Genomic DNA, 20,969 nt, shown 5'->3' on the forward strand with positions numbered 1-20,969 from the left:
TGTCAGTGCAGTCAAAGCGGGGGTTGCATCGAACGGATGTGTCCATTAAACGGTGAAATGAGGCTAAGTTGAGATAATATTCACGGTGTGTTCTTCAAGAAACAAATTAGATGGTAAATATGTATTTGACCGTTGATCCAGCTATACTAACAAATAACCATGTAGCAGACAGCTACCATCTCAATATTTATACAAAGCAAAACAAAGATATAACAGAAAAAGATATGTGCAATGAAGCCAAAACTTTGGCTACGAAGCCCCCTGTGCTTCCAACGACCTCAAGACCCTCAATGGCATCTCGTTAGAGAGTCCTCTTTCCATGCCAATCTGCATTTAACGGAGAGCGTTGACAACAGCGGTGTAGGCAGGCTTGGGCTGGTACTGAGCGTTGAAGAGGAGACTGTCCTTCTCCTTGCGCCAAGAGTCCTTGTCAGACACACCCCAGACAGTGATACCGACACACTTGGGAACGTTGAGGCAAGCCTTGGTAACGGTAGCGTAGTCGGCAGCAGGAGCAGAGCGGATGTCGAGCTCAGTGATGGCAACCTCCTTGACACCAGTGGAGGCCATCTGCTGGAGAGCAGCCTGGACACCGTTGGCGGCACCGGGGTCGAGATGGGTCTGAGAACCAATACCATCAATGGGGATGCCCTGGGAGATCCACTTTTTGACGTGAGCGACCATACCGGCCTTGAGCTTGGCGGCGTTGGGGTCGTCGATGCTGTAGTCGTTGATGTACAGCTTGGCGTTGGGGTCAGCAGCGCGGGCAGCGCGGAAGGCAATGCCGACGAACTCCTCACCCAGAACCTGGGTGAAGGGGGAGTCCTTGCGGAGAGTACCATCCCAGTCGAAGATCTCGTTGAGGACATCCTGTTGCAGTTAGTACGTATTCGAATATGGAATTGGTGACAAAGTAGTACATACCCAGGCGTAGATCTTGCCCTTGTAGTGACCAGCAACATTCTTGATGTGGTTTTCAATGACGCTCTTCAGCTGGTTCTTGTCCTTGATGTTGTGGACCCACTGAGGAAGCTGAGAGTGCCAAACAAGAGCGTGACCTCGAACCTTGAGGCCGTTCTGGGCGGCGAAGTTGACGACTTGGTCACCACCAGCAAAGTTGAACTTGCCCTGCTGAGGCTCGGTGGCATCCCACTTCATCGAGTTCTCGGGGGTGACTTGACCGAAGTCAGCCTTGATGATGGCGTTGTTCTGCTGGCTCTGGAGAAGGTTGGGGTCGGTGATGGTGCCGTAGTAGGTCTTGCCCTTGGCCTTGATCAGCTTGTTGATGCTGTCCTGGGCCTGACGAGGCTCGATGGAAGCAGGCATGGCCGCGACCAGCGAGGCGGTAAAGAGGAGGGAAGAGAACTTCATGGTTGCTGTTGTTTGTTGGAATGGAAAAGAATGATAGTGATCAATTGACCTGCAATAGGAATGAATGAAGAGGTGTTTTGTTTGTACGAGATAGTGAGTGAATGCCAAGTGCCAAGAGAGCGGGAAAACAGGATGTTAAATATGCCAGATCGAGGTAGTAGTGGATGGCTCGATCGTTGTCCATGATGGCGAAGCCATTCAACTGTGAGCAAGTCCAAAAGAAGCAAGTCTATGCGCTGGGTGGAATTTTTCCATGATACAAACAACTTTCCCCTTCTTAGTTAACCGGAGACGGCTTCCGATTGTTTCGAGAAGATTGTCGCTATGACCGCTATGCCGCTACCCGAACTTCCAGGGGTAGCAATAGTCGGGGCGATTCTAGCTTCCAGCTTAACTGGCTGATTAACTTGCTCACCTCCAGATTACTTGGGAACTTTTGGTACTGGGTTATCTGGGGTGCATTGAGGCTGTGGATTCGCGTCTTGGCTAAAGTTGACGCGTCGGATGATTTATCAGGCTAAATGGGTGATAAATGCATTGTGACGATAGACAATGATGGGATGAGAGTGAGATGATTCTCGGCATTTTTGTTTACTTGGCAAACTAGCGAGGCGAAAGAACACGACGGATCCAATCCCAATGCCTGATTAGCTATGTCCCCTTGTTCATTGACCAATTCGTCTCGGGAGTTCTGAACTAAGTTTAGTTTAGGAGAGCACTAGCTCATTTCGGTTGATGTGGACAATCTCAGTTAGGAACACGATCCAATTGTTGGTCCAACGTGGAGACTCTTCTGTTTCATGTTGACTCAAGAGGGGAACATGTTCTAGATTCTTTCCCGAGTGAGACTCATCTTAGTGGAATATTAATCCGCCAATAACAATGTTGGATGCGCCCACAATAAGACCTCAACTATGGAAATGTGAGATTGACGTAGCATTAAGAACAGATTATGTAAAGATTTGTAACTGTGTGTGGAGATAATCACGGTATGAGGAAAAGGTGTTAATGACCATAGAAGTTTAGGACTTTTGTTTGACGACTCAATTACCTTTGTTAGCTTGAAAAGTCTGTGCTGAAGCTGTCAACGGATTCAGGTTAATGAAGGATCTTAGTATCCGTGCGTGTGTCACATTCCGAGCTAGAACAGTAGAGTAGACTAGTATGTCAAGTGTCATCGAACTACTCTTACCCTGCAGAGAAGGAATTTATCTTTTGCTTCCAATTGCATTACCATCAAGGCGAGAGACTGGTTTTAAGTGTATAGTACTGTAAAACGGAAACTTGTAATATTAATAACTGAACATTTTTCACACCGGTGATTAGTTGCACATGGAAAGATTTCTCAGCTATTGTCTCCATCGGTGAATGCTGCTGTCTCAAATTGCAACGCAAATTCTAAGAATGCACATCCTGGTATCATAGTAGCGAAAGAATATCCACATGCAGGGTATCTCTTGGTAAGCTAAGCCCAGTATTTCCGCAGTCTATAGCCGTCGTTTATAAACGAGCCAGACTGGAATTGCACCCGTTAATTCAGCAATTATTACACTGGACGTATATCCTAGAAGTTGATGTATATCTGTCGATAGACTACCTTCTATGAAATGGGATAGTTTCCTAGAGACTTGGTAGGATTGCTTCCAACGCCAACGTTTAATTGCTCAGCCTCAACGGTGGACTGTTTAGCTGAGGAAGTTCCCGCGGGAAGTAACCCTGGCTAGCTAAACCCTAGTTAGTTTCATTGCAAACTTAACTAACCTATTTCAGCTAGCCTAATGGCTCAACGAGCTACCGAACTGCCTCAGTTGATTTTTAATGTTTTAACCACACAGATATGCTCAGGTTTAATTCCCTCTATCGTTCAATTAACAACATCTGTACTAAAGCACTGATGATAGAAAGCTACCTAGCTGGCTCAAAAAGCCTGGTAACTCGGTCCACAGGCGTCTTTAATCTACCTGTAGCAACCTAATCGGCGGCAGAAATAGTGTCAAGGTGTTAGGCACCTGTTATCTTCGCTGTGAGAGCATCCATGTAAAGTTTAGAGAGATTACCAGAGTAAGGAGTCTTCATCTGTGAACTTTTATGCAGGGAGTGCACGGAAAAATGCTAACCAAGAGTGATAGAGTACCTAGCTTAGCCATGGAACAGACAACAACTGAAGGCCTTTCAGATGAAGCTTGTGGAGTAACAGGGAAAGAGAACCGTGATTGGTGGAGCTCACTGACACGTGCTGATGAAAGAAAGTAAGGCTCGCAAAGTCATCCCTGATATGGTTTAGTTCAGAAAACATCTAACGACAATAGCAGCAGGTAAGTCATGTATTTTAAACCGGATTGGAATCTGCATAAATCATCACTGTATTATTTCATAATTGCCTTGTCAGTCTACAATTCTTGCTTAAGAGCTCTGAGAAATCGTCGACATGTGCTTCAACGTCACCTCAGTTCTTCTGGCCATGGCCATCTCTGCCATTGCCGACAGCCTCGAAGGTTGCTAAGGTACTTACTGGTGGCCCAAGCATGACCGAGTTCGGTATAGACTGGTTACTTCAAGTTTAGTCATCAATTCAACAAGCGATGTTTTAGAATCGCCATAAACGTCAATATCAGTGGCAGTGGAGGCAGGGATTACTTCAGGTAGACTTGGAAGGAAGTTGGATGCAACTGGCGCGAGGTTCTTGTGCCTGACACCGAGTCATAGCCTGCTGCCCCTGTCAAGACGAGTGACAACTGATAGCATCGGAAGTCGGTGTGAAGGACAGAGCCTTGTTCTTGTTGAAAAGTTCCACTATTGGATGATCGATGATCGGATTGGGCAGCACTGGAGACAGACCTGGGTGGTGACTGTTGGTTGTTGGTTGGTGGGTATTAGATGTTCAATTGGCATGTATCTTTGTTGATGAAAGGATGACCAACCTATCTCCAGTTCGTTTCTCCTTTAGAACAATTTGGCCAGAGTTCTATAATGGATAATAAACTATCAGCTGGAGTTCCAATTCTCTACTCTGCGATCTTCTTCCCATTCAAGAACCTAGATTGCATGGTCTCATATCTAACGAACTCAAGGTAAGTAAAGCTTCTAACTATCTACATAGTCGCTAGTCTACTGGTGCATCTATCTCTTCTTAGAACCCTTTGCCAAGTGCCAAATGATTACAGAGTACCACTTGACTTAACTGTCGCAAGATAGACAAGTTCCACCTATCGCACACCAAGTAACACCATTACGCTCCACTGTCCAGTTGCAACATCCAATTGTATCCTGATAATTGATCACGCCAAGTGCAGCCAAGGTGCAGAAACGACGAATTCACCATCAATGCCTGCGATGGAGTGCCGCCTCCTCATTAACTAACAGTTATTGGGCCTCATTTGACAATCATTGACATCGCTCAATACCTCATTCACACTTCTAGCGCCGCTAGTAACTACCTAATGGATCATAGCATGCATCTTCATCTTGGGACTTGATGAGTGGTCTGTCCGTGACCAAACAGCTGCCATTCTCACCGTGAGAAGTCCAGGAGCAGCAAAAATGATAGATAATAAGGGCTTCGATCGGTGGAAAATTTCCAAATCCTCCGCTGAGCTGAGCATAAGCTGAGTTTTTCATTGGCTAGTCTTGAAAAACGACTGCTGTTGAAACGAGCTGAAACCAGGATAAGCAGGGATTATAACTGCCAAGAGAAACTTAACGTCTGAAATTCATTTAAAGGTCTTGAAACGGAACCGAAAAATGGACGAGACCAGAGATTGAACCAATAGCAGCCTTTCTTAGCCGATGAAAATAAGATGTCCGGAAGGGATCAAGGCTCGCCTCGCACCGTTATGATAGGATCACGGGAGGGAACTTGAGACAAGATGATGGGATGGAATACGAGACGGACGTTCTTGGCTTGAATCAATGAGAAATGGCTTCAACATAAATATCCTTCAAGGTCTCGCTCAAAGGTTTTCTAATCATCCATTCATCAATCAGCCCATTTCATTCATTTCAAAGAGCTAGTCTCACTTCATTCTTTCTTATCAACTTACTATCGTTATTTACATCGCTTGCGATCAACTATCACTCTCTTCTTTCATTCCAACTCAACTCGATCAAGATGAAGACCACCAGCTACATTTCCGCTGTTCTCGGACTGGCCTCCGCCGTCAGCGCCCACTACACCTTCGACAAGCTCACAGTCAGCGGTCAGCAGGAGGGAACCGACAACCAGTACATCCGCAAGCACCAGAACGGTTACATGCCCACCAAGTTCAAGGGTATTCCCGACGGCTCCATCTCCCCCAACGACAAGGACTTCACCTGCAACAAGGGTAGCACCGCCTCCGCCGACGTCTTCAAGGTCAAGGCTGGTGACGAGATCGGTCTCAAGCAAGCTTTCGGCGGTACCGGTATGCAGCACCCTGGTCCCATCCAGGTCTACGCTGCCAAGGTCGACAACGCTGCCACCGCCGACCCCTCCGACCTCGACTGGTACAAGATTCACCAGGCTCTTGTCTGCAAGGCTGGTAGCCCTGAGGAGCTCCGTGGTCCCTCTTGGTGCTCTTGGGATGAGGACTCTGTCCACTTCAAGATTCCCTCTTCTCTCCCTGATGGACAATACCTTGTTCGTGGTGAGCACATTGCCCTCCACGGTGCCCACGGTGGCGAGGCCGAGTTCTACTACGCCTGTGCCCAGGTTGAGGTCTCTGGCAACAGCGCCTCCAGCATCCCTGGTACCTCTGTCAAGATCCCCGGTGTCTACAAGCAGGACGACCCTGCCGTCAACTTCTCTCTCTGGGGCTCCTCCACTGCCTACGACGTTATCCCTGGTCCCGATGTCATTCCCGGTGGTACCATCCGTGGTACTGCTGATGGTGCCTCTGGTGACGTCGAGAAGGTTGTCGAGGGCGGTGCTTCTTCTTCTGCTGCTCCCGCTGCTGAGTCCCAGGAGCAGGGCCAGAACCAGAACCAGCAGCCTGCACATAGCAACAACGACTCTGGCTGCAACTCTACCCCTTATGTTCGCCGTCACGCCCGCGACGTTATTGCTCGCGTCTAAGTCACGAATCCAGTGAGAACTGGAGATCCAGACCCAGGCAATTGATTCCAGGCCATGCATGAAAAACTGGCAAGTTTCGCGCAGGACGTGCTGTTTTAACAGTTTCTCATTCACAACGTTTTAGACAAATACGATAGTCTCGATATCCATGATAAGAAAGCCTTTTACTTTTACACTGTATTTATTATTATAGTTTAGCTACCTATAGCATATTCACTCCCGGGCTAAGAGTTCTCTCCTTAATTACATATTTACTCCATAACGACTAGTGATAGCTGCTTCCTTATTCAACAGTATGTGCAAAAAGGCATAGAATTGATCACTCATCTAGGCTGAACAATATGATGATCTTGAGTAATCCAGTCCTTACTCGAGGGAGTGAAAATTGTTGTGAGAATGATGTTTGTATCGAAACTATGATTGGATCATCTCACTTCCACGACGCCAGGCATAATAAATATACTGATCATCCTGACCTGAAATAAATTGAGGGAACCTATTATGACACTGAAGGGTCGAATATCTGGCTGAACAGATCGCCCTGAAATTGAGACATGTAACATCTGTCAGCCTTAGAGCCTAGTAAACACAGCCAAGGACACTGTGACAAGCGCTACAGCAATCCCTGTTGATGTTGGTACTGCCCGGGAGGGTAACTTCGTTGCTTGTCATTAACTCATGTCACTCGGGCAGGTGAATCTCAACTCTACTGTAGAACTTGGTTTTCTTTTATCCAAAAGTGTCGCATTTGCACTAAGGTAGCTATGGATCCAACCCAAACACACCATATGAACAGCAGGGAGACGAAGATAATACTATTGACCCTCCCCCAACTTGACAATCTATTCAATGCTAATGGCGACCTTGCCAAAATGCTTCTGGTCAGCCATGTACTTGTAGGCTCTATAGTACATCAGTTAGTAAATAGAATCTTGCAAAATGGAATCAACATACTCTTTGAGGTCTTCGAGCTTGAAGACACGTTGGTCAAGGACGGGCTTTATGTTGGAAGCCTCAATAACCCGGATCTGTGTATGTTAGCAGAAGCCAAGGGAGTCAGTCCGGCTCTAGAGTACATACCATTGCTTCGAATTGTTCTCGGCTCCCGACAACGATTCCCCTGATAACTGCCATGCTGGAGAGAATTTGGGGAAAGCTTGGTCCAGTCTCTCCCTCTCCGCCGATCCAGCCAACGATAGTAACAAGGCCACCAATGGCTACGGCTTTGAGACTCTCTGTCACAGTTGTCGCACCTCCAACCTCGAGGACATGGTCGACACCAACACCTCCTGTCAGCTTCTTGGCTTCGTCGCCCCAGTTCGCATTCTCTTTATAATTGATGACATGATCTGCTCCAAGGTCCTTCAGAATTTTAGCCTTGGCCGCAGAAGAAGTCGTAGCAATGACTCGAGCCCCTGCCGCCTTTGCAAACTGCAGACCAGAGATGCTGACACCTCCGCTGCCTTGCACCAAGACCCAGTCGCTAAGAGAGACGGCTTTAAGCCCGTAGAGAGCATTCCATGCCGTCAAAGCACTGCAAGACAATGTTCCGGCCTCGAGATAGCTGAGGTTCTTTGGCATATGTACCAGCCCATTCTCGTTGAAAATGCCGTACTGTCGCAGAGTGCCATCAATACTTCCACCTACGCCTGACCCCAAGACCTGCGGAGTCAAGGGCCCACCGTAGTGTGTTTGCATGAACAATGTCACGACTTTGGAGCCTGTCTCGAAGCGGGTGACCTTGGAACCCACTGCGACGACTTCTCCAGCTCCGTCGGAACCTGGGATGATACCAGGCGCCACACCAAAAGGATAGGTTCCCTGAGGGGGTTATTAGATGACGGCTAAGATGAATAGGAGAATGTACTTACCATAGCAATCATGATGTCGCGGAAGTTGAGAGACGCAGCATGGAACTTGACTAATACTTCGTTATCAGAGAGCTCAGGGAGAGCACGCTTCTCGTCAAACTTGAGGCAGTCGAGGCTGCCGGTGCCCTCAACTGTCCAGGACTTGGTGACTTTTGGTGTAGACATGATGATAATGTTGAACTGGTGTTGAATTTGGAATCTGGAAGGAAGAGTATTGAAGAGACTGGTTTAACTTGATGCTCGATGCTTTAAAGAATAGTCAATATTTGGGCGGAGAAATTGAACCTTTATATAGGTAAGAAATGATAAAAGTCCTTCTCCGGCCTTCCCTTGATTATCAACACATTTGTCGTGGTATCTTAATTTTGGTGCAATTGGAGGCACGGGTGTCACGCATAGGTTGTGGATCACTAACCGTATCAATACGGCTTGTTACGCTAGGCCGCATCGCGTCCCCGGCTTAAGCTACCATCAATGATCCGGGAGTAGTGGCACCTGCATTCACGGAAATGGTAATCTAAACCGGGAGACTCGGTACTTAGAAAAATGAATGACTGCAGTATATGTGAATCCAGCTAACACGACGTAAATGAGACATTCTCTATTATACATCTTGATACCTCATACCTTTTGAGTTTTTAACCCAAGGATAACTTTGATGGGGGTCTTCTCAAAGTCTAAATAGATCTGATCAGGCGGTTTCGTCATGAAAAATAGGGCTCCAAGAGCAACCTTATTCTCGCACAATACAAAAGCACTGCTAAGCGGCCCAGTTATTCTTCCTTCGACACAAAGAAACACAAAAACACCAAGCTATCAGTCAATTTGCCTAGACCTTGATCCCTGTAACTGATCCCTTGAACCCCAGGATAACATTAGCTGGCCACTTTATGGCATCTTCCCATTCCTGTCCAAGAACTTCCATGATATGTGATAACAACTCGCTTGGCCAATCTCTCAGACACCAGTGCTCGGTATAGAAGCTCATTAGAATAGTAAAGTGAGCCAAAATGACGAGTGCCACGGGATGTCGTGCTGAGCATAAATCTAGAAAGACCCGATCTATCTCGAGTCCCCAGCCCCAGATCACCTTGCCCGGTTCAGGGTCTCCGAGGTTGTCCGAGAGCATCGTAATCCGGCGGAACAGTAATTTGACGGCGTGAAGGCATGCTGTCTTCTGTTCCTCAACACAGCAACGCTCTATGCATTTCCGGAGTGATACAAGCTGTGGATATCTTACTTCAAGATCCTTTTGAGTATCTTGGTGATTGTTCACGAATTTTGTAAGAAGCCACGATTGTGAGACGACTAGAGGGGCGAAGTTCTGCTGTACAAACATCAAGGTAGACCGGCTAAAGTGAAGTGCCTTTAATAGCTCTTCAACAGGGTCGAATTTTGCCAAAGACCGGACTCCAGGAGGACGAAAGATAGGTTCCGCTACAGCATACATGGAAGTGAAAGCTGAAAATCCTAGTAGGGCTTGTTGGTGCGTCTGATCCAGGGACTCGAAGTGCGGCCTGGCTCGGACAATTGCGGATTGCTGGTGTGCAACGGCTCTAGTGTACCACTTAACCTGGGACTGATCTTCACTATAGAGCTGAAGGGCTGTAAGGCCCAGAATACTATTCAGCAAATAGTGGTGAGAGAAGCCCAGACGGACAAGGCTATACTGCAGGTTCTTCGTGGTCTCCGTCATGTCCCCTGTCACGGGAAACCGATGCCAATGCTCCAGCAGCTCCAGATCTGCTAGACTATCCTCGTTGAGCGGCATCTTAGTCAAAGCAGGGGATGAGAAGCTACACGACAGATTGGCCCGCTCGCACTGAAAGCATTGTGGGTGGGCCTCGTTACACTACAAAATTCAGCTCTAGGATTTGTCTCAACATAACGCGTAGCCAGGACAGCAGAAGAAGGGCAGTCACCGTACCTTAGCATGTCTCTCCTTGCATTGAAGACAGCCTTCGCGAGACTTCCTGTGCCCTTTGCGCCTTCTGATCATATTTGTCATGAGCCGGCCTGATGAAATAAGCTGAGTGTGGCTGGGGACACCGTATAGATACGGCGATGATGCTTTGATATATGATTAGTTTGAAACTTGCGCGCTGAGGGGTCAGGCTTCGTTGGCTGCTGACTTAGCAAAGGGGGATACCTAATTTAGACTAGACGATGCGTTGAATGCTTACCAATCCACGATCTAACTGCACATCCAGCTGTGCGATTACTAGTACCTAGCCAATGTAAATCCACCACAGTGATGTCTCCAGTAAATTAGGTTTGCTCCCCTCCACCCGATCAATTTGATAGAAAGTTACGGTGTGAGGTGAGATTGCGGGGACACGTTCAATCCCGCAGCGTCGCTGGCTGTAAGTTTAGAAAACAGTTCGAATACGGAGGATAACAGAAGCATATTAACTTCTTGTAAATTCTCATAACCCGAGAACCCGCAACGCTGACCTTTTTGTTACAAGCATGCTATACGTTCTTGCTTGTGAGTTGGTGGAAGAGGTCGTGACAGTAGGGACTGAAGAGTACTGTAAGAGGTTAAAAAGGCGCGCTGTCTGCTAAGTCAGCAGGAAAGTGTCTCTATTACCGTTTTATATCCTAGCCAGTTAATAATACGCTGAAGATTCTGAAGAAAGTTTAGGGGGAAATGCCAATTAAAGAGGATAGAAAGCGATAGATAAGTCTGTTAGCAGAGATGTTGCAGGGTTATATCCTCCTCTGTAATACATTCTGCTTGCAAGTCCTATATATTTATAATTAGGTTTTCTTTTTTAATAGATTAACTAATTCTTCAAATAAAAAGAATAATTTAGTAACCTTAATTAAAGTATAGTTATAGCTATATATTACTGTTACACCATTGGCGACAGTGGATTCGAAGACAAAACGGTACGGAAACCCCCAGTGATAGTAAAACAGCGCTGGAAAGTAAATCCGAGATAAGAGAAGTCACTGAAGAGGGAAACACGAGCATGCAAGAAGAAGAAACGTCAATTGGAGTTAAGAAAACAACAACTCAAGAAGAAGCTACTACTATAGACAAGCTAGAATCTTCAACACAAGAAGCCATAAGCATTATAAAATCTACCCAAGAGTCCTCAGCATCGTCAACGTTGCTGTCTACATCCATCTCAACGTCAAGCGACCCGAGCTCCACTACAAGCAGTGCAGTTTCTTCGACAGAACTAGGTAACTCCTGCTATAGCACAACCGTCTCAACTAGCATAGTCTGCTCTATCATAACTGGAGGCTATACTAAGAGTGAATCTTGCATTACGAATAGAATGAAATCTAGTACATGCGCTCCTGGTCCTTCGTTAGTATGTGCATTAACAATAAACGTGCGCGGAAGATTCACGAGAATATTAAACTAGTCAAGACATTAAGGGCATCAGCAAGGCGTGAGGACGAGATGAATCTTAAGGCTGGTCTTAGTAGTTAGATTGGATGAATATACTTTATAGTCGTGATAAGAACGTCTTTAATGCAATAGCTTTAATGCCTTAGGTAGTTGCTAGTGATTACTTGTAAGGGGCTTAGATTCTTAGTATAAGCTTGTTATATACGTTATCAGTTTCTCACCTCTAAGGTTCTTACTCACTGAAGACCAGCAACTATATATAGTACCTATACTATAGCTCCCCGGTTTATTACTATTATCTAATAATGCATGAGTTTACAAACTGCATCTGAACCCTTTACTTGAGATGAGATATCAGGTATAAATAAAAACAGGGAACAGTCTTGGTTTTCACTCTAAAACTCAAGCATCATACCCAATGCGCTTGTAGCTATTGTATCAACCTATATAGATCACTTAGAGTCGCTAAATTATATGAAGGTCAGGCACCGGGCCACCGGGTAGCAGACCAATTTAGTGATAAGTGCAAGTAGCTTCTCAATTGATTAATTACAAAGCACCATTATCCAAGTGTATGTTCGCGTGTATTTGTGTGTACATGGCCCTTTGGGAAACCAATTCTTGTCCAGAGCACCCCTAAGCCATATCTCCTCATGTTTAAGAACCGTGGTATAAGTGAGATTAAAAGAGACGAAACGGGCACTGTCTATGCGCAATAGCAGATGCTCCAAGACTGCACTTAGAGTTCGAAGGCCCCGACGGCCATAGAAGACAAAAGTAAGACCCCGATAGCAAGACCAAGGGTGCTAGTGCCACACTGAGGGCTGGTACCAGCAGCAGCATTGCCAGTCTCGCTTGATTTGGAAGAACTGGCTGTGCCAGTCTTGGTGCTTTTATTGTCATCCTCGTCGTCCGAGATCGCGCTAGCTTGAGCAGTGGCAGGAATTTTGGCGTCCTTAGTCTTGGTGGTCTTCGAATTCCCACTGCACCAAACGCCTTTGTCATCAGGAGCACCGTGGTCATATAGACACTTGGAAAGCTGATCGATCGTTTGGTCGACTGCAACACAGTACAGAGCGCAGTCGTCAGAATAGCTGACAACCTGAGCATCGCCGCAGCAAGCTTGCATAATCTCGGTATGATTATTCTGACGAAACATAGCGCACACGCTGTCTTGATTCGGAGTATTGTAGACATCGTGGCAGGCTGTCTGACTACCAGCGGCCGCAGTGTTTGTTTTGGACATGACGGTTGTTGATGGTTGTTACAATTGAGGGTTTAGGAAAAACTTGTCGAAAAGCATTTATGAAAAAGCGTTTAATAAAGAGAGGGTATGGCCGGGTAAAAATGTAAAGGAATGAATGCCTAAAAGAACAGAAGTTTATGGACGTTCGCTTTATATCTAGTTTTTTGGCGGGTCGGTTTAAGATATATCCTGTATCATTGGTGAACCTCTATTTATAGAACCATTATCAACTCTCATTTTTACGAGAGACAGAAATCTCAGACTCAGTTCACATTGAGTTTCACAATTAAGGGGGCGGGTAGGAACGGTAAGATCGACTTGAAGTTGGGCCGGCTCGTCGTAGCTAACTGGGAACAGGGAGAGCCATGTTACTAATATTGGAGCTTTTGATAATCCACTGGCTGTGATAGCAAAAGTCTACACGAAGCTAATTATAGAAGTGAGTGGGGCCAACAGAGTGTCAGCGCTAATTGTATACGCTGATGTTCAGAGTGCTTCTACTCAGCCACTTCGACTTATGGACCGATTGTTAAGTAGGATACAATCCCATCATCTACACATTTTTGACAGGACAGACGAAATACTACTGCCTTTCGAATGGACCAATCGGTAGCTACGCGAATTAGTACTTATGGTAGTAGGGCAAACTGAGAACGATCTATCATCGAGGGAAGAGAGCCCGACCAAGGAGTAGTGAGCGAATAATCCAGGACTACCATACTTTAAACAGCGCATTAAAAAGTCGCACCTAAGAGCTAATAAACGGCCACATAGCATCTATCATCACATGTCAATCAAATGAACCTAGATGCCAAAGTTGAATTGATCGACAGGCCTTAGACACGAAGTTGATTTGACTGATACTCTTTTCAACTCAGCGACTGGGGACCCCTACCCAAAGTTATCCCCTCGTATACACCAGCATGAAATTCCCTCGTTCAACGGTGGTTCTATTCTTACACGACTTGGAGGAAGCAGACATACAGGCCGACAAGACATTGTCTCAGTTACCGTTCATCCCCGATATTATCGTTCACGGCCTTCGGCAGTACCTTGTTCTATCGACATATCACGATTCAAGGACTACTTCTTAGGCTGAATAACTGTTCAGAAGTACCGAAAGTTACAAGGAACTATATCAGGTGATAACAGGGCTAAGGCATTTGGGTTCTTGGATGGACAAATTTCACTCACCCTGGTTTCAGGACGTGGAAGTCCATAACGTGTATGTACTGACATATGTCTCATATCCTGCAGTATTTGACATCGAATCGGCGCTAACGTGATCCTGCTGATCTAGTGTAGTGCTCGAGTTGCCTGTTATATTCGACTACAAATCTAGCTTGACTTGCTGACCGACACGGTTTTGGATTGATGGCATTCGTATCTTGGCGGGTTTGAGATGCTAGAAGAAGTTGATTGTCTTCTTTATCCATGGGGTTAGGTAAGCCGTATGACAGAATGTAAGAGACTATTCTACAATTGGCTTGAAAAAAAAAAGGATCGACTTGAAATGAATTAGGTCTCGCAACTTCATCTACACAGACCTCTCATGTACATCTTCAATTTGCGTTTTTTTGCTCATTCGAATACCCCACTTTGAACTATGAATTTGAGTAAAAGTCCCTTGTCAGTTTAAGAACTGAATCCGTATGTTTTAGGATCCAGGCACAATGGTTTAACCGATATAAATCCATCCATGTCTCTCGGTGATACCAACAACATATTGGAGATATCATTTGAAGACTGCCTTCTCATTGCTGGTACGTTTCCCATCAAGCCTTGTACAAGAGGCATATAGTCGGGATTGGCAAGTAGCCAGGATTGATGCTTTGTAAGTTTTAATCAACTGTGAATTAAGGCGTATTTGGTGACTACTTACCAGGCTGCTTCTATTATCAATTGTATCAATCGGAAAGGCCGAATCAGAAGTTGAGAAATTGGTGATGGTGTCCAAGGCAACACGCTCGAGCTCAGTACAAAGTGCTAAGCAGCTATCTAGCTCGAAGCCCTTGTTCTTCATTGTACAAATGAATTTGCGTAAAGATCCGATGAGAGCCATATCATTGATGGTCTGTTTTTCATGTGGATGTTGGACGATGTATACGTGGATTGTTATGGCGGAGCATAAGAGAAACGGTAGTAGGCGCCTGATATTGAGCGATGAGTATATGTAAAACAGGCTAAGAATGAATGTGGGCTTACCATAAGTCAACAAAACCTATTTCTTCCATGTGGCAGAAGAGGCGGATCGTCATACGCGAACTGTCGAGTGGTTCAGGCTTTACCAATCTCAGCATCGCGCTCGGAGACGTTGTCGTGACCTGACAAAGCATAAAAAGATGGTAAGCCCTGTGGACTACATCTATTGTTCTATAGAATGCACAGTGCAGCATGACGACGCCTAGGTCAGTGGGCTCGAGTCCAGGTATATATTTATATTGTGGCCGAATTTCGGGTGGGACTCTTAACCTCCAATCATCCAGGTCCTGCATAAGTGCTTTGATCTGGCCTTCAGATATTCTACATGAAGACTTGACGATTTCGAGATACCGCTGAGCCTTGCATTCGATTAGGGCTAGTTCAAGCCTCGGTTTGAAAAATGTCCAGCGGTCAGCTGACAAATGGTCCTGCCTCATCTTTTGAGTGATGTCTATAAGGCGCGAATTAGCAATCGCATCAAAGGAAGAACGGAAGCCGCAATTCCCCGAGGACGCCTCGTCTAGCAAGTACGCCACCGATATGATACGATCTATCTCTTCAATCAATATTGTGTCTTGGGATGAAACTTCGGCATTGAGTATCTGGATTTGCTTAGATGCAGCCAACAGGAGACGCATCATAGTTTTGCTGTCAGCTGTGCCACTCAAAAACATAGCCATGGAAACCAGGCCTTTGGCCGACATGGCTTTTGAACCAGTCTGCATCAACTGAGGGAACACTGCAAATGCATTCTTGAAGAAGCTCCAAGATATAGGGCCAACAGATTGGAAATGATTGCCAAGTGTCTTCATTTGAAGCGCGGTACCGACAATCGCATTCAAACACGACCACCAGGCAGGATCCCAGGTGTTACAAGTAACTGGGAATTCATTCTCGCATCGAGTTAGTAATGAATGACGGTCAAACAAAGGTATCAAAGGAGTGACGTGATCGAGATAAAATTCAACCAATAGCAGGACTTCGGGCTTGGAAAACATAGGAATGAAGTTGTGTTGCCAGGAGGTGTCGTCTGAGAAGGCTTCTGTGATCCGTCTTGTCCCGTCCGAGCTGAGTTTTAGCCCCGCAATCTCATCCTCTGTACGCCACTGGGGCTGTATCGTATCGCTCTTTTGGCCTTGGTGACTGGGATGAACGTCCTGCGGCGTTTTGGGGAATGTAAGATTTGATCTCGCTGATTGGCCTGGAACGGTCTCGGCTCGTGGCAATACCGAACGGGCAATGGCGTCCCTTACACTAGCGTTTGAACCAGCATTATGAGCTGTACTTGAGGTTGCTTGCGTGGCCAGAGGGTTCGTTGTAGCCTCTATTTCAGCCTCCAACCGGCTTAGCCGTTTCTCAAGCGTAACTGGTGGTGCTGACCTGGTTATGGGTAAACAAAAGTCTGCAAACATCGAAAACTTTGGGATTTAACTACTGACTCTTTGTTGGGATTCCAATCCGCGTCACGGATACATTCAAGGTTGTTAGACTTGCAACGTATACAGATCGGGCCCTTGTCATCACATCGGATCTTGGACGCTCTGCAACGCTGACAAGCCTCCCTAACGTCAGTGGGACTTGACTACGCTCAGGGAATTCGCCTGACTTACATTACTAATACGCTTCCTTGTTTCCCGGCGACGGCGCAATGGTGTGAGGGGGTTATCCATTGATGCTGTAAGTCCTATTCTGGTACCATTCTTACGGACAAGGACTTGACTACGAGGCTGTAATAGAGAAGGATGAGGTGGATTGAGAAATATTACAAAAGAATGACCGGACGTTAAACTACGCTGGCTTTTGATTGGTTATTCGGTTCGGACATGAAGAAGACCCCGAGATTTGTCAGAGTGAATCCTCTAGTTAAACTGTAGCCAACTAATCCCAGACATTATTCACCCCGGGCATATATCGTTGTCAAGAGCATCGCTTGTCGGTTCGTGTTTAAATACAATCCGCATTGCTCTTTGCTAACCTGAATAGCATTATTGGTCATCGCGAGAGTTGAGGCGTACGACCTCAATAGATCATGCAACTTGTAAGTTTCTAATAACTCGATATAAATTGAGCAGTTATCAAATAGTATATAATGCGTCGGCAAGTAATTATGCTCTTTTGCAACAGTTACCCTTAAGAAAGATCTTGAAGAGCAGGAGATTAATACAGTTATCTCAGCAATCAGCAGTATACCAGAGATCGGTACCCCTTCAGAGGTTGAATTGGTAAGAGCTGCGGAAGCGTCTTAGGTGGCACGTAGATTCGTCGCTAGTAACTGGGGGTTCCCCCTCAGCCTGAAGTAGTTTCTCGCAAATCGCACCCATTTTAATCCTAGCGCATGCTGTGATATGTGAAGGGGGCGAGAGAAATCATTAATAAACTAATTAATAAACTCTTAATAGACTGGCGGAGCGGTTTCCTTTGACTAAAGTCAAGATTTAAACCCTTGCAGAACTATTCAAGACCAAGCTGCAATGGACCCAATTCTATATTGGTTTCTCAACCAAAATCTATGCGGTTGCCGTTGAGGCAACTGATCTAGCTCTAATAATAGACGTCGTAGACCTTACTTATAACACAGTCGCTACTCCCGGAAAAGGAGACATGCCCGTCACTTTTACATAACTAACTTACTAGTTATCGAAGGATTATATCTACAACTAGTAGCTGTAAATCTTCTAGGCTATAACCTATTTCCGGAATTAGTCTCGATAAGTGTAGATAGCCCGCTTCTATTATACTTAGTGAAAACCGCCGGAGTAACTCACATGTCTATAATCTCAGACCCGGCGTTGATAAATGGTTCGACTACCTAATGACTATCGATGACTCCGATTGAAACCCGTCTCCAACATCTCTTTGGCTCCCATATCGTGGCTTATTCAACTGGTCTGTCCGCTTTCCAAGGCATCCTACTTCTTCTAAACCCCAAGCGCATCTTTATAACCGAGGGTTATCATGGCGTCATAGTGTTATTGATCTTATGACTCGTGTAACAGGACTTAGGAAGATGACGCTTGAGGAACTGGATCAGGCACGAGCTGGTGATATCATTCATGTAGAAACGCCCGCCAACCCTACAGGCGAGGCACGAAATCTGGCCTACTATAAGCAGAAGGCTATAGCCTGCGGGGCCCACCTCAGTGTCAATGCCACCTTTGCACCTCCACCGCTGCAAGACCCGATCCAGTTTGGGGCCGGTGTCATTAATCACAGTGGCACTAAGTATGATGGCGGGCACTCAGACATACTTTGCGGTCTTCTCGTTGTGCATCCCGAGCGGGAGAGGGAGGGCTGGGTCACCACACTCAAGAAATACCGCGCCATAACAGGATCGGTTCTGGATTCGTTCGAGGCTTGGCTCGGCATTCGATCCGTCAGGACTCTTCAGCTACGCTTTCACCGCCAAGCGGACAACGCTCTCAAGCTCGTGCAGTGGTTGGCTGAAGAGATGACCAAACATAATTCAGTGGTTAGGAAGACGATTGAGAGGGTCCAGCACAGCTCCTTAAAACATGATGCTATCCAGGAAGGATGGCTGGTCAAGCAGATGCCAGGTGGCCACAGTCCTGTTTTCTCTTTCGTTATGAAGATAAAATTACAAGCACAGGGACTTCCCAGCAGAATGTACATTTTTCAGCATGCTACCAGCTTAGGTGGTGTTGAGAGTCTAATGGAATTTCGCGCCTTGAGCGATACGGTCTGTGGCGAGTGTCTTATCCGTGTTAGTTGCAGTATTGAAGAAGTTAAGGATCTCCAGGTTAATATCTTCCAAGGACTTCAGTCTGTGCTGAAAGACAGTACGATTTAGGACTTTAGACACAAAGCTCAGATAAAAGTTAATAGTATATAGTAAAGTAATCTTAGTTATAAGTATAAGACCCTTAATACTGACTTTATTATCCTAGGGAAAGTAAAGCTATATTACTTTAAATTATTAGTTATAGTAGAGCAGAATTAACTTTAATCTAAAGATATATCTTTTCTATATAAATAACTTAATATAATAAAGATATTTTCCTTTCTTTTTAATTAGCTTCTTAAGCTTTAAAATATACTATTTTTATATATTAGCTTCTTAAGCTTAGTAATATATATAATCTTAAAGAAGACTATATTATTATTATTATTATATATTATCTATCCTATTCTCCCTTTTTTTTCCCTTTCCTATATTATTTATTTATTTATTTATTTATTTATTTATTTATTTATTTATATATTAATAACTAAAGATTATTACTTACTTATATATTTCTATAAATAGAATTAACTAAAGATTATTACTTAATTGTATATTAATAAGTATTAGTCCTGCTTATAAGGAGTATAAATATATAAAGAATACTTAATAGTAATTATTAAGGCTCTTATTAATTCTCCTCTTATAAGAAGAAATATTATTTAATTAATTATTTATTTATTTGCTTAATAATTATTATTATTATTATTAGCAGCTATAGTATTTATAACTAAGTTTAGTTAATAATCTATTATAATATAAAGCATTTTAATTTATATTAATAAGTAAAAAGTATTTACCTTTATTAATACTATATATTAAGTTTTTAAATGCTTTACTTTATATTAATACTAATTATAATATTATTTAAATTAAATAATAACTTAAATATAATACCCTAGAGTATTTTAATATAAAAAACTATAATATAAATTAAGCTATTAATAAAGTCTTTTTATAAAATATTAATAATTACTTTATTAAGAATAATTCCTTAAGATTTATAGGCAGTAATTATATAAGAGACTATTAATAGAAATTATTTATAGCTATATAGCCTATTTACTACTATATACTTTTAGTTTAAGTAGAAAATAGGGATAATTCTAATTATTTTAAGTTTATTATTAAAGTATTTTAGTCCTATATACTTATTAAAGTATACTATAATAAGATTAAGAGGTTAAGTATATATATTAATACCTTTAAGGCAATTCTCTTATATTATATCTTTAATAATACTTATAATATTATTTATTAAGCTAACTGCAGTTTAAATATTCTCTATAAGTATAACTCTAGTATTAATATATATAAGCAGGGCCTTATAAAAACTACTAATAGTCTAGGAATTTATATTATTACTATATTTACTACTATATAAAGTATTAATAAAGAAAATAGATTTATTAAGTTATTCTATATAATCCTTATTATAGTCTTAGACTTATTAATTAATTAAATAAATATATATAGCCTTATTAAAAGAAATAACCTTTTCTTTACTTAGTTAGCTTTAAGTATATATATATAGTAATTATTAATTGCCTTAAGTTAACTTTTTAATCTGCAGATTCTATAAGGCTTATTTAAATCTAGCTTAATTATTGCCTTATTAGTAGATAACTTACTGCAGTTTAATAGTATAATTAAATTTATAATATGCATTTTACTTAATAAGATTTTATATATTATTAAAATCTTTAAGACTATAGAAAGGCTTCTTAAATACTAGGGATAACTAGTAAAAGTTACTAAGAAGAAAGATACTTTAGCTATTAAAATAGTTATATTAGCTTTTAAGAAAGATCTCTTAAAGGTAAGTATTAATAGAGTAAAATATTTTTAATTTAATTATAGACTTCTTATTAAAAATAATATACTTAATATTTACTATAAATACTTAGATATTATTAAGCTTATTCTCTAATAAAGCTATAAGGCTAGATATCTAGTTTAATATAAGTAATTGCAATAGAGAATAAAAAGTTATACTATTAATTATATTAGCAGTAATTTCTATTAAAATAGCTCTTATAATATAACCTAGAGCTCTGCTATTAAATACTATTAAGAAAGTTTAAATTAGAAATAATTTTCCTATATTGCCTTAGCTATTAACTTAA

The 20,969-nt window shown here is 43.3% G+C and overlaps 7 protein-coding genes across 7 annotated transcripts; 2 read left to right on the top strand and 5 right to left on the bottom strand.

Annotated features, from left to right (window-relative positions):
- Nucleotides 1-333: 333 nt before the first annotated feature.
- On the bottom strand, nt 334-1,371 carry FSST1_012948 (glycoside hydrolase; the record flags this gene model as incomplete). The annotated part of the gene is made up of 2 exons (XM_083236219.1): nt 334-870; nt 925-1,371. The coding sequence occupies 2 exons, from the start codon at nt 1,369-1,371 to the stop codon at nt 334-336; spliced, it is 984 nt and encodes a 327-aa protein (XP_083082644.1).
- Nucleotides 1,372-5,479: 4,108 nt separating this feature from the next.
- On the top strand, nt 5,480-6,421 carry FSST1_012949 (glycosyl hydrolase family 61-domain-containing protein; the record flags this gene model as incomplete). Its single annotated transcript, XM_083236220.1, has 1 exon — nt 5,480-6,421. The coding sequence occupies one exon, from the start codon at nt 5,480-5,482 to the stop codon at nt 6,419-6,421; it is 942 nt and encodes a 313-aa protein (XP_083082645.1).
- An 842-nt stretch (nt 6,422-7,263) lies between these two features.
- On the bottom strand, nt 7,264-8,457 carry FSST1_012950 (zinc-dependent alcohol dehydrogenase family protein; the record flags this gene model as incomplete). Its single annotated transcript, XM_083236221.1, has 4 exons — nt 7,264-7,324; nt 7,376-7,449; nt 7,502-8,242; nt 8,293-8,457. The coding sequence occupies 4 exons, from the start codon at nt 8,455-8,457 to the stop codon at nt 7,264-7,266; spliced, it is 1,041 nt and encodes a 346-aa protein (XP_083082646.1).
- Nucleotides 8,458-9,121: 664 nt separating this feature from the next.
- Nucleotides 9,122-10,063, bottom strand: FSST1_012951 (uncharacterized protein; the record flags this gene model as incomplete). The annotated part of the gene is made up of 1 exon (XM_083236222.1): nt 9,122-10,063. The coding sequence occupies one exon, from the start codon at nt 10,061-10,063 to the stop codon at nt 9,122-9,124; it is 942 nt and encodes a 313-aa protein (XP_083082647.1).
- A 2,332-nt stretch (nt 10,064-12,395) lies between these two features.
- Nucleotides 12,396-12,902, bottom strand: FSST1_012952 (uncharacterized protein; the record flags this gene model as incomplete). The annotated part of the gene is made up of 1 exon (XM_083236223.1): nt 12,396-12,902. One exon carries the CDS (start codon nt 12,900-12,902, stop codon nt 12,396-12,398), a length of 507 nt encoding a protein of 168 aa, XP_083082648.1.
- A 1,405-nt stretch (nt 12,903-14,307) lies between these two features.
- Nucleotides 14,308-16,516, bottom strand: FSST1_012953 (fungal specific transcription factor domain-containing protein; the record flags this gene model as incomplete). The annotated part of the gene is made up of 3 exons (XM_083236224.1): nt 14,308-14,328; nt 14,785-15,052; nt 15,108-16,516. 3 exons carry the CDS (start codon nt 16,514-16,516, stop codon nt 14,308-14,310), a joined length of 1,698 nt encoding a protein of 565 aa, XP_083082649.1.
- A 1,595-nt stretch (nt 16,517-18,111) lies between these two features.
- On the top strand, nt 18,112-18,912 carry FSST1_012954 (uncharacterized protein; the record flags this gene model as incomplete). Its single annotated transcript, XM_083236225.1, has 1 exon — nt 18,112-18,912. One exon carries the CDS (start codon nt 18,112-18,114, stop codon nt 18,910-18,912), a length of 801 nt encoding a protein of 266 aa, XP_083082650.1.
- Nucleotides 18,913-20,969: the final 2,057 nt, after the last annotated feature.

This window comes from Fusarium sambucinum, chromosome III (assembly GCF_050947815.1).
Source record: "Fusarium sambucinum isolate potato_lamoka chromosome III, whole genome shotgun sequence".
NCBI lineage: Eukaryota > Fungi > Ascomycota > Sordariomycetes > Hypocreales > Nectriaceae > Fusarium > Fusarium sambucinum.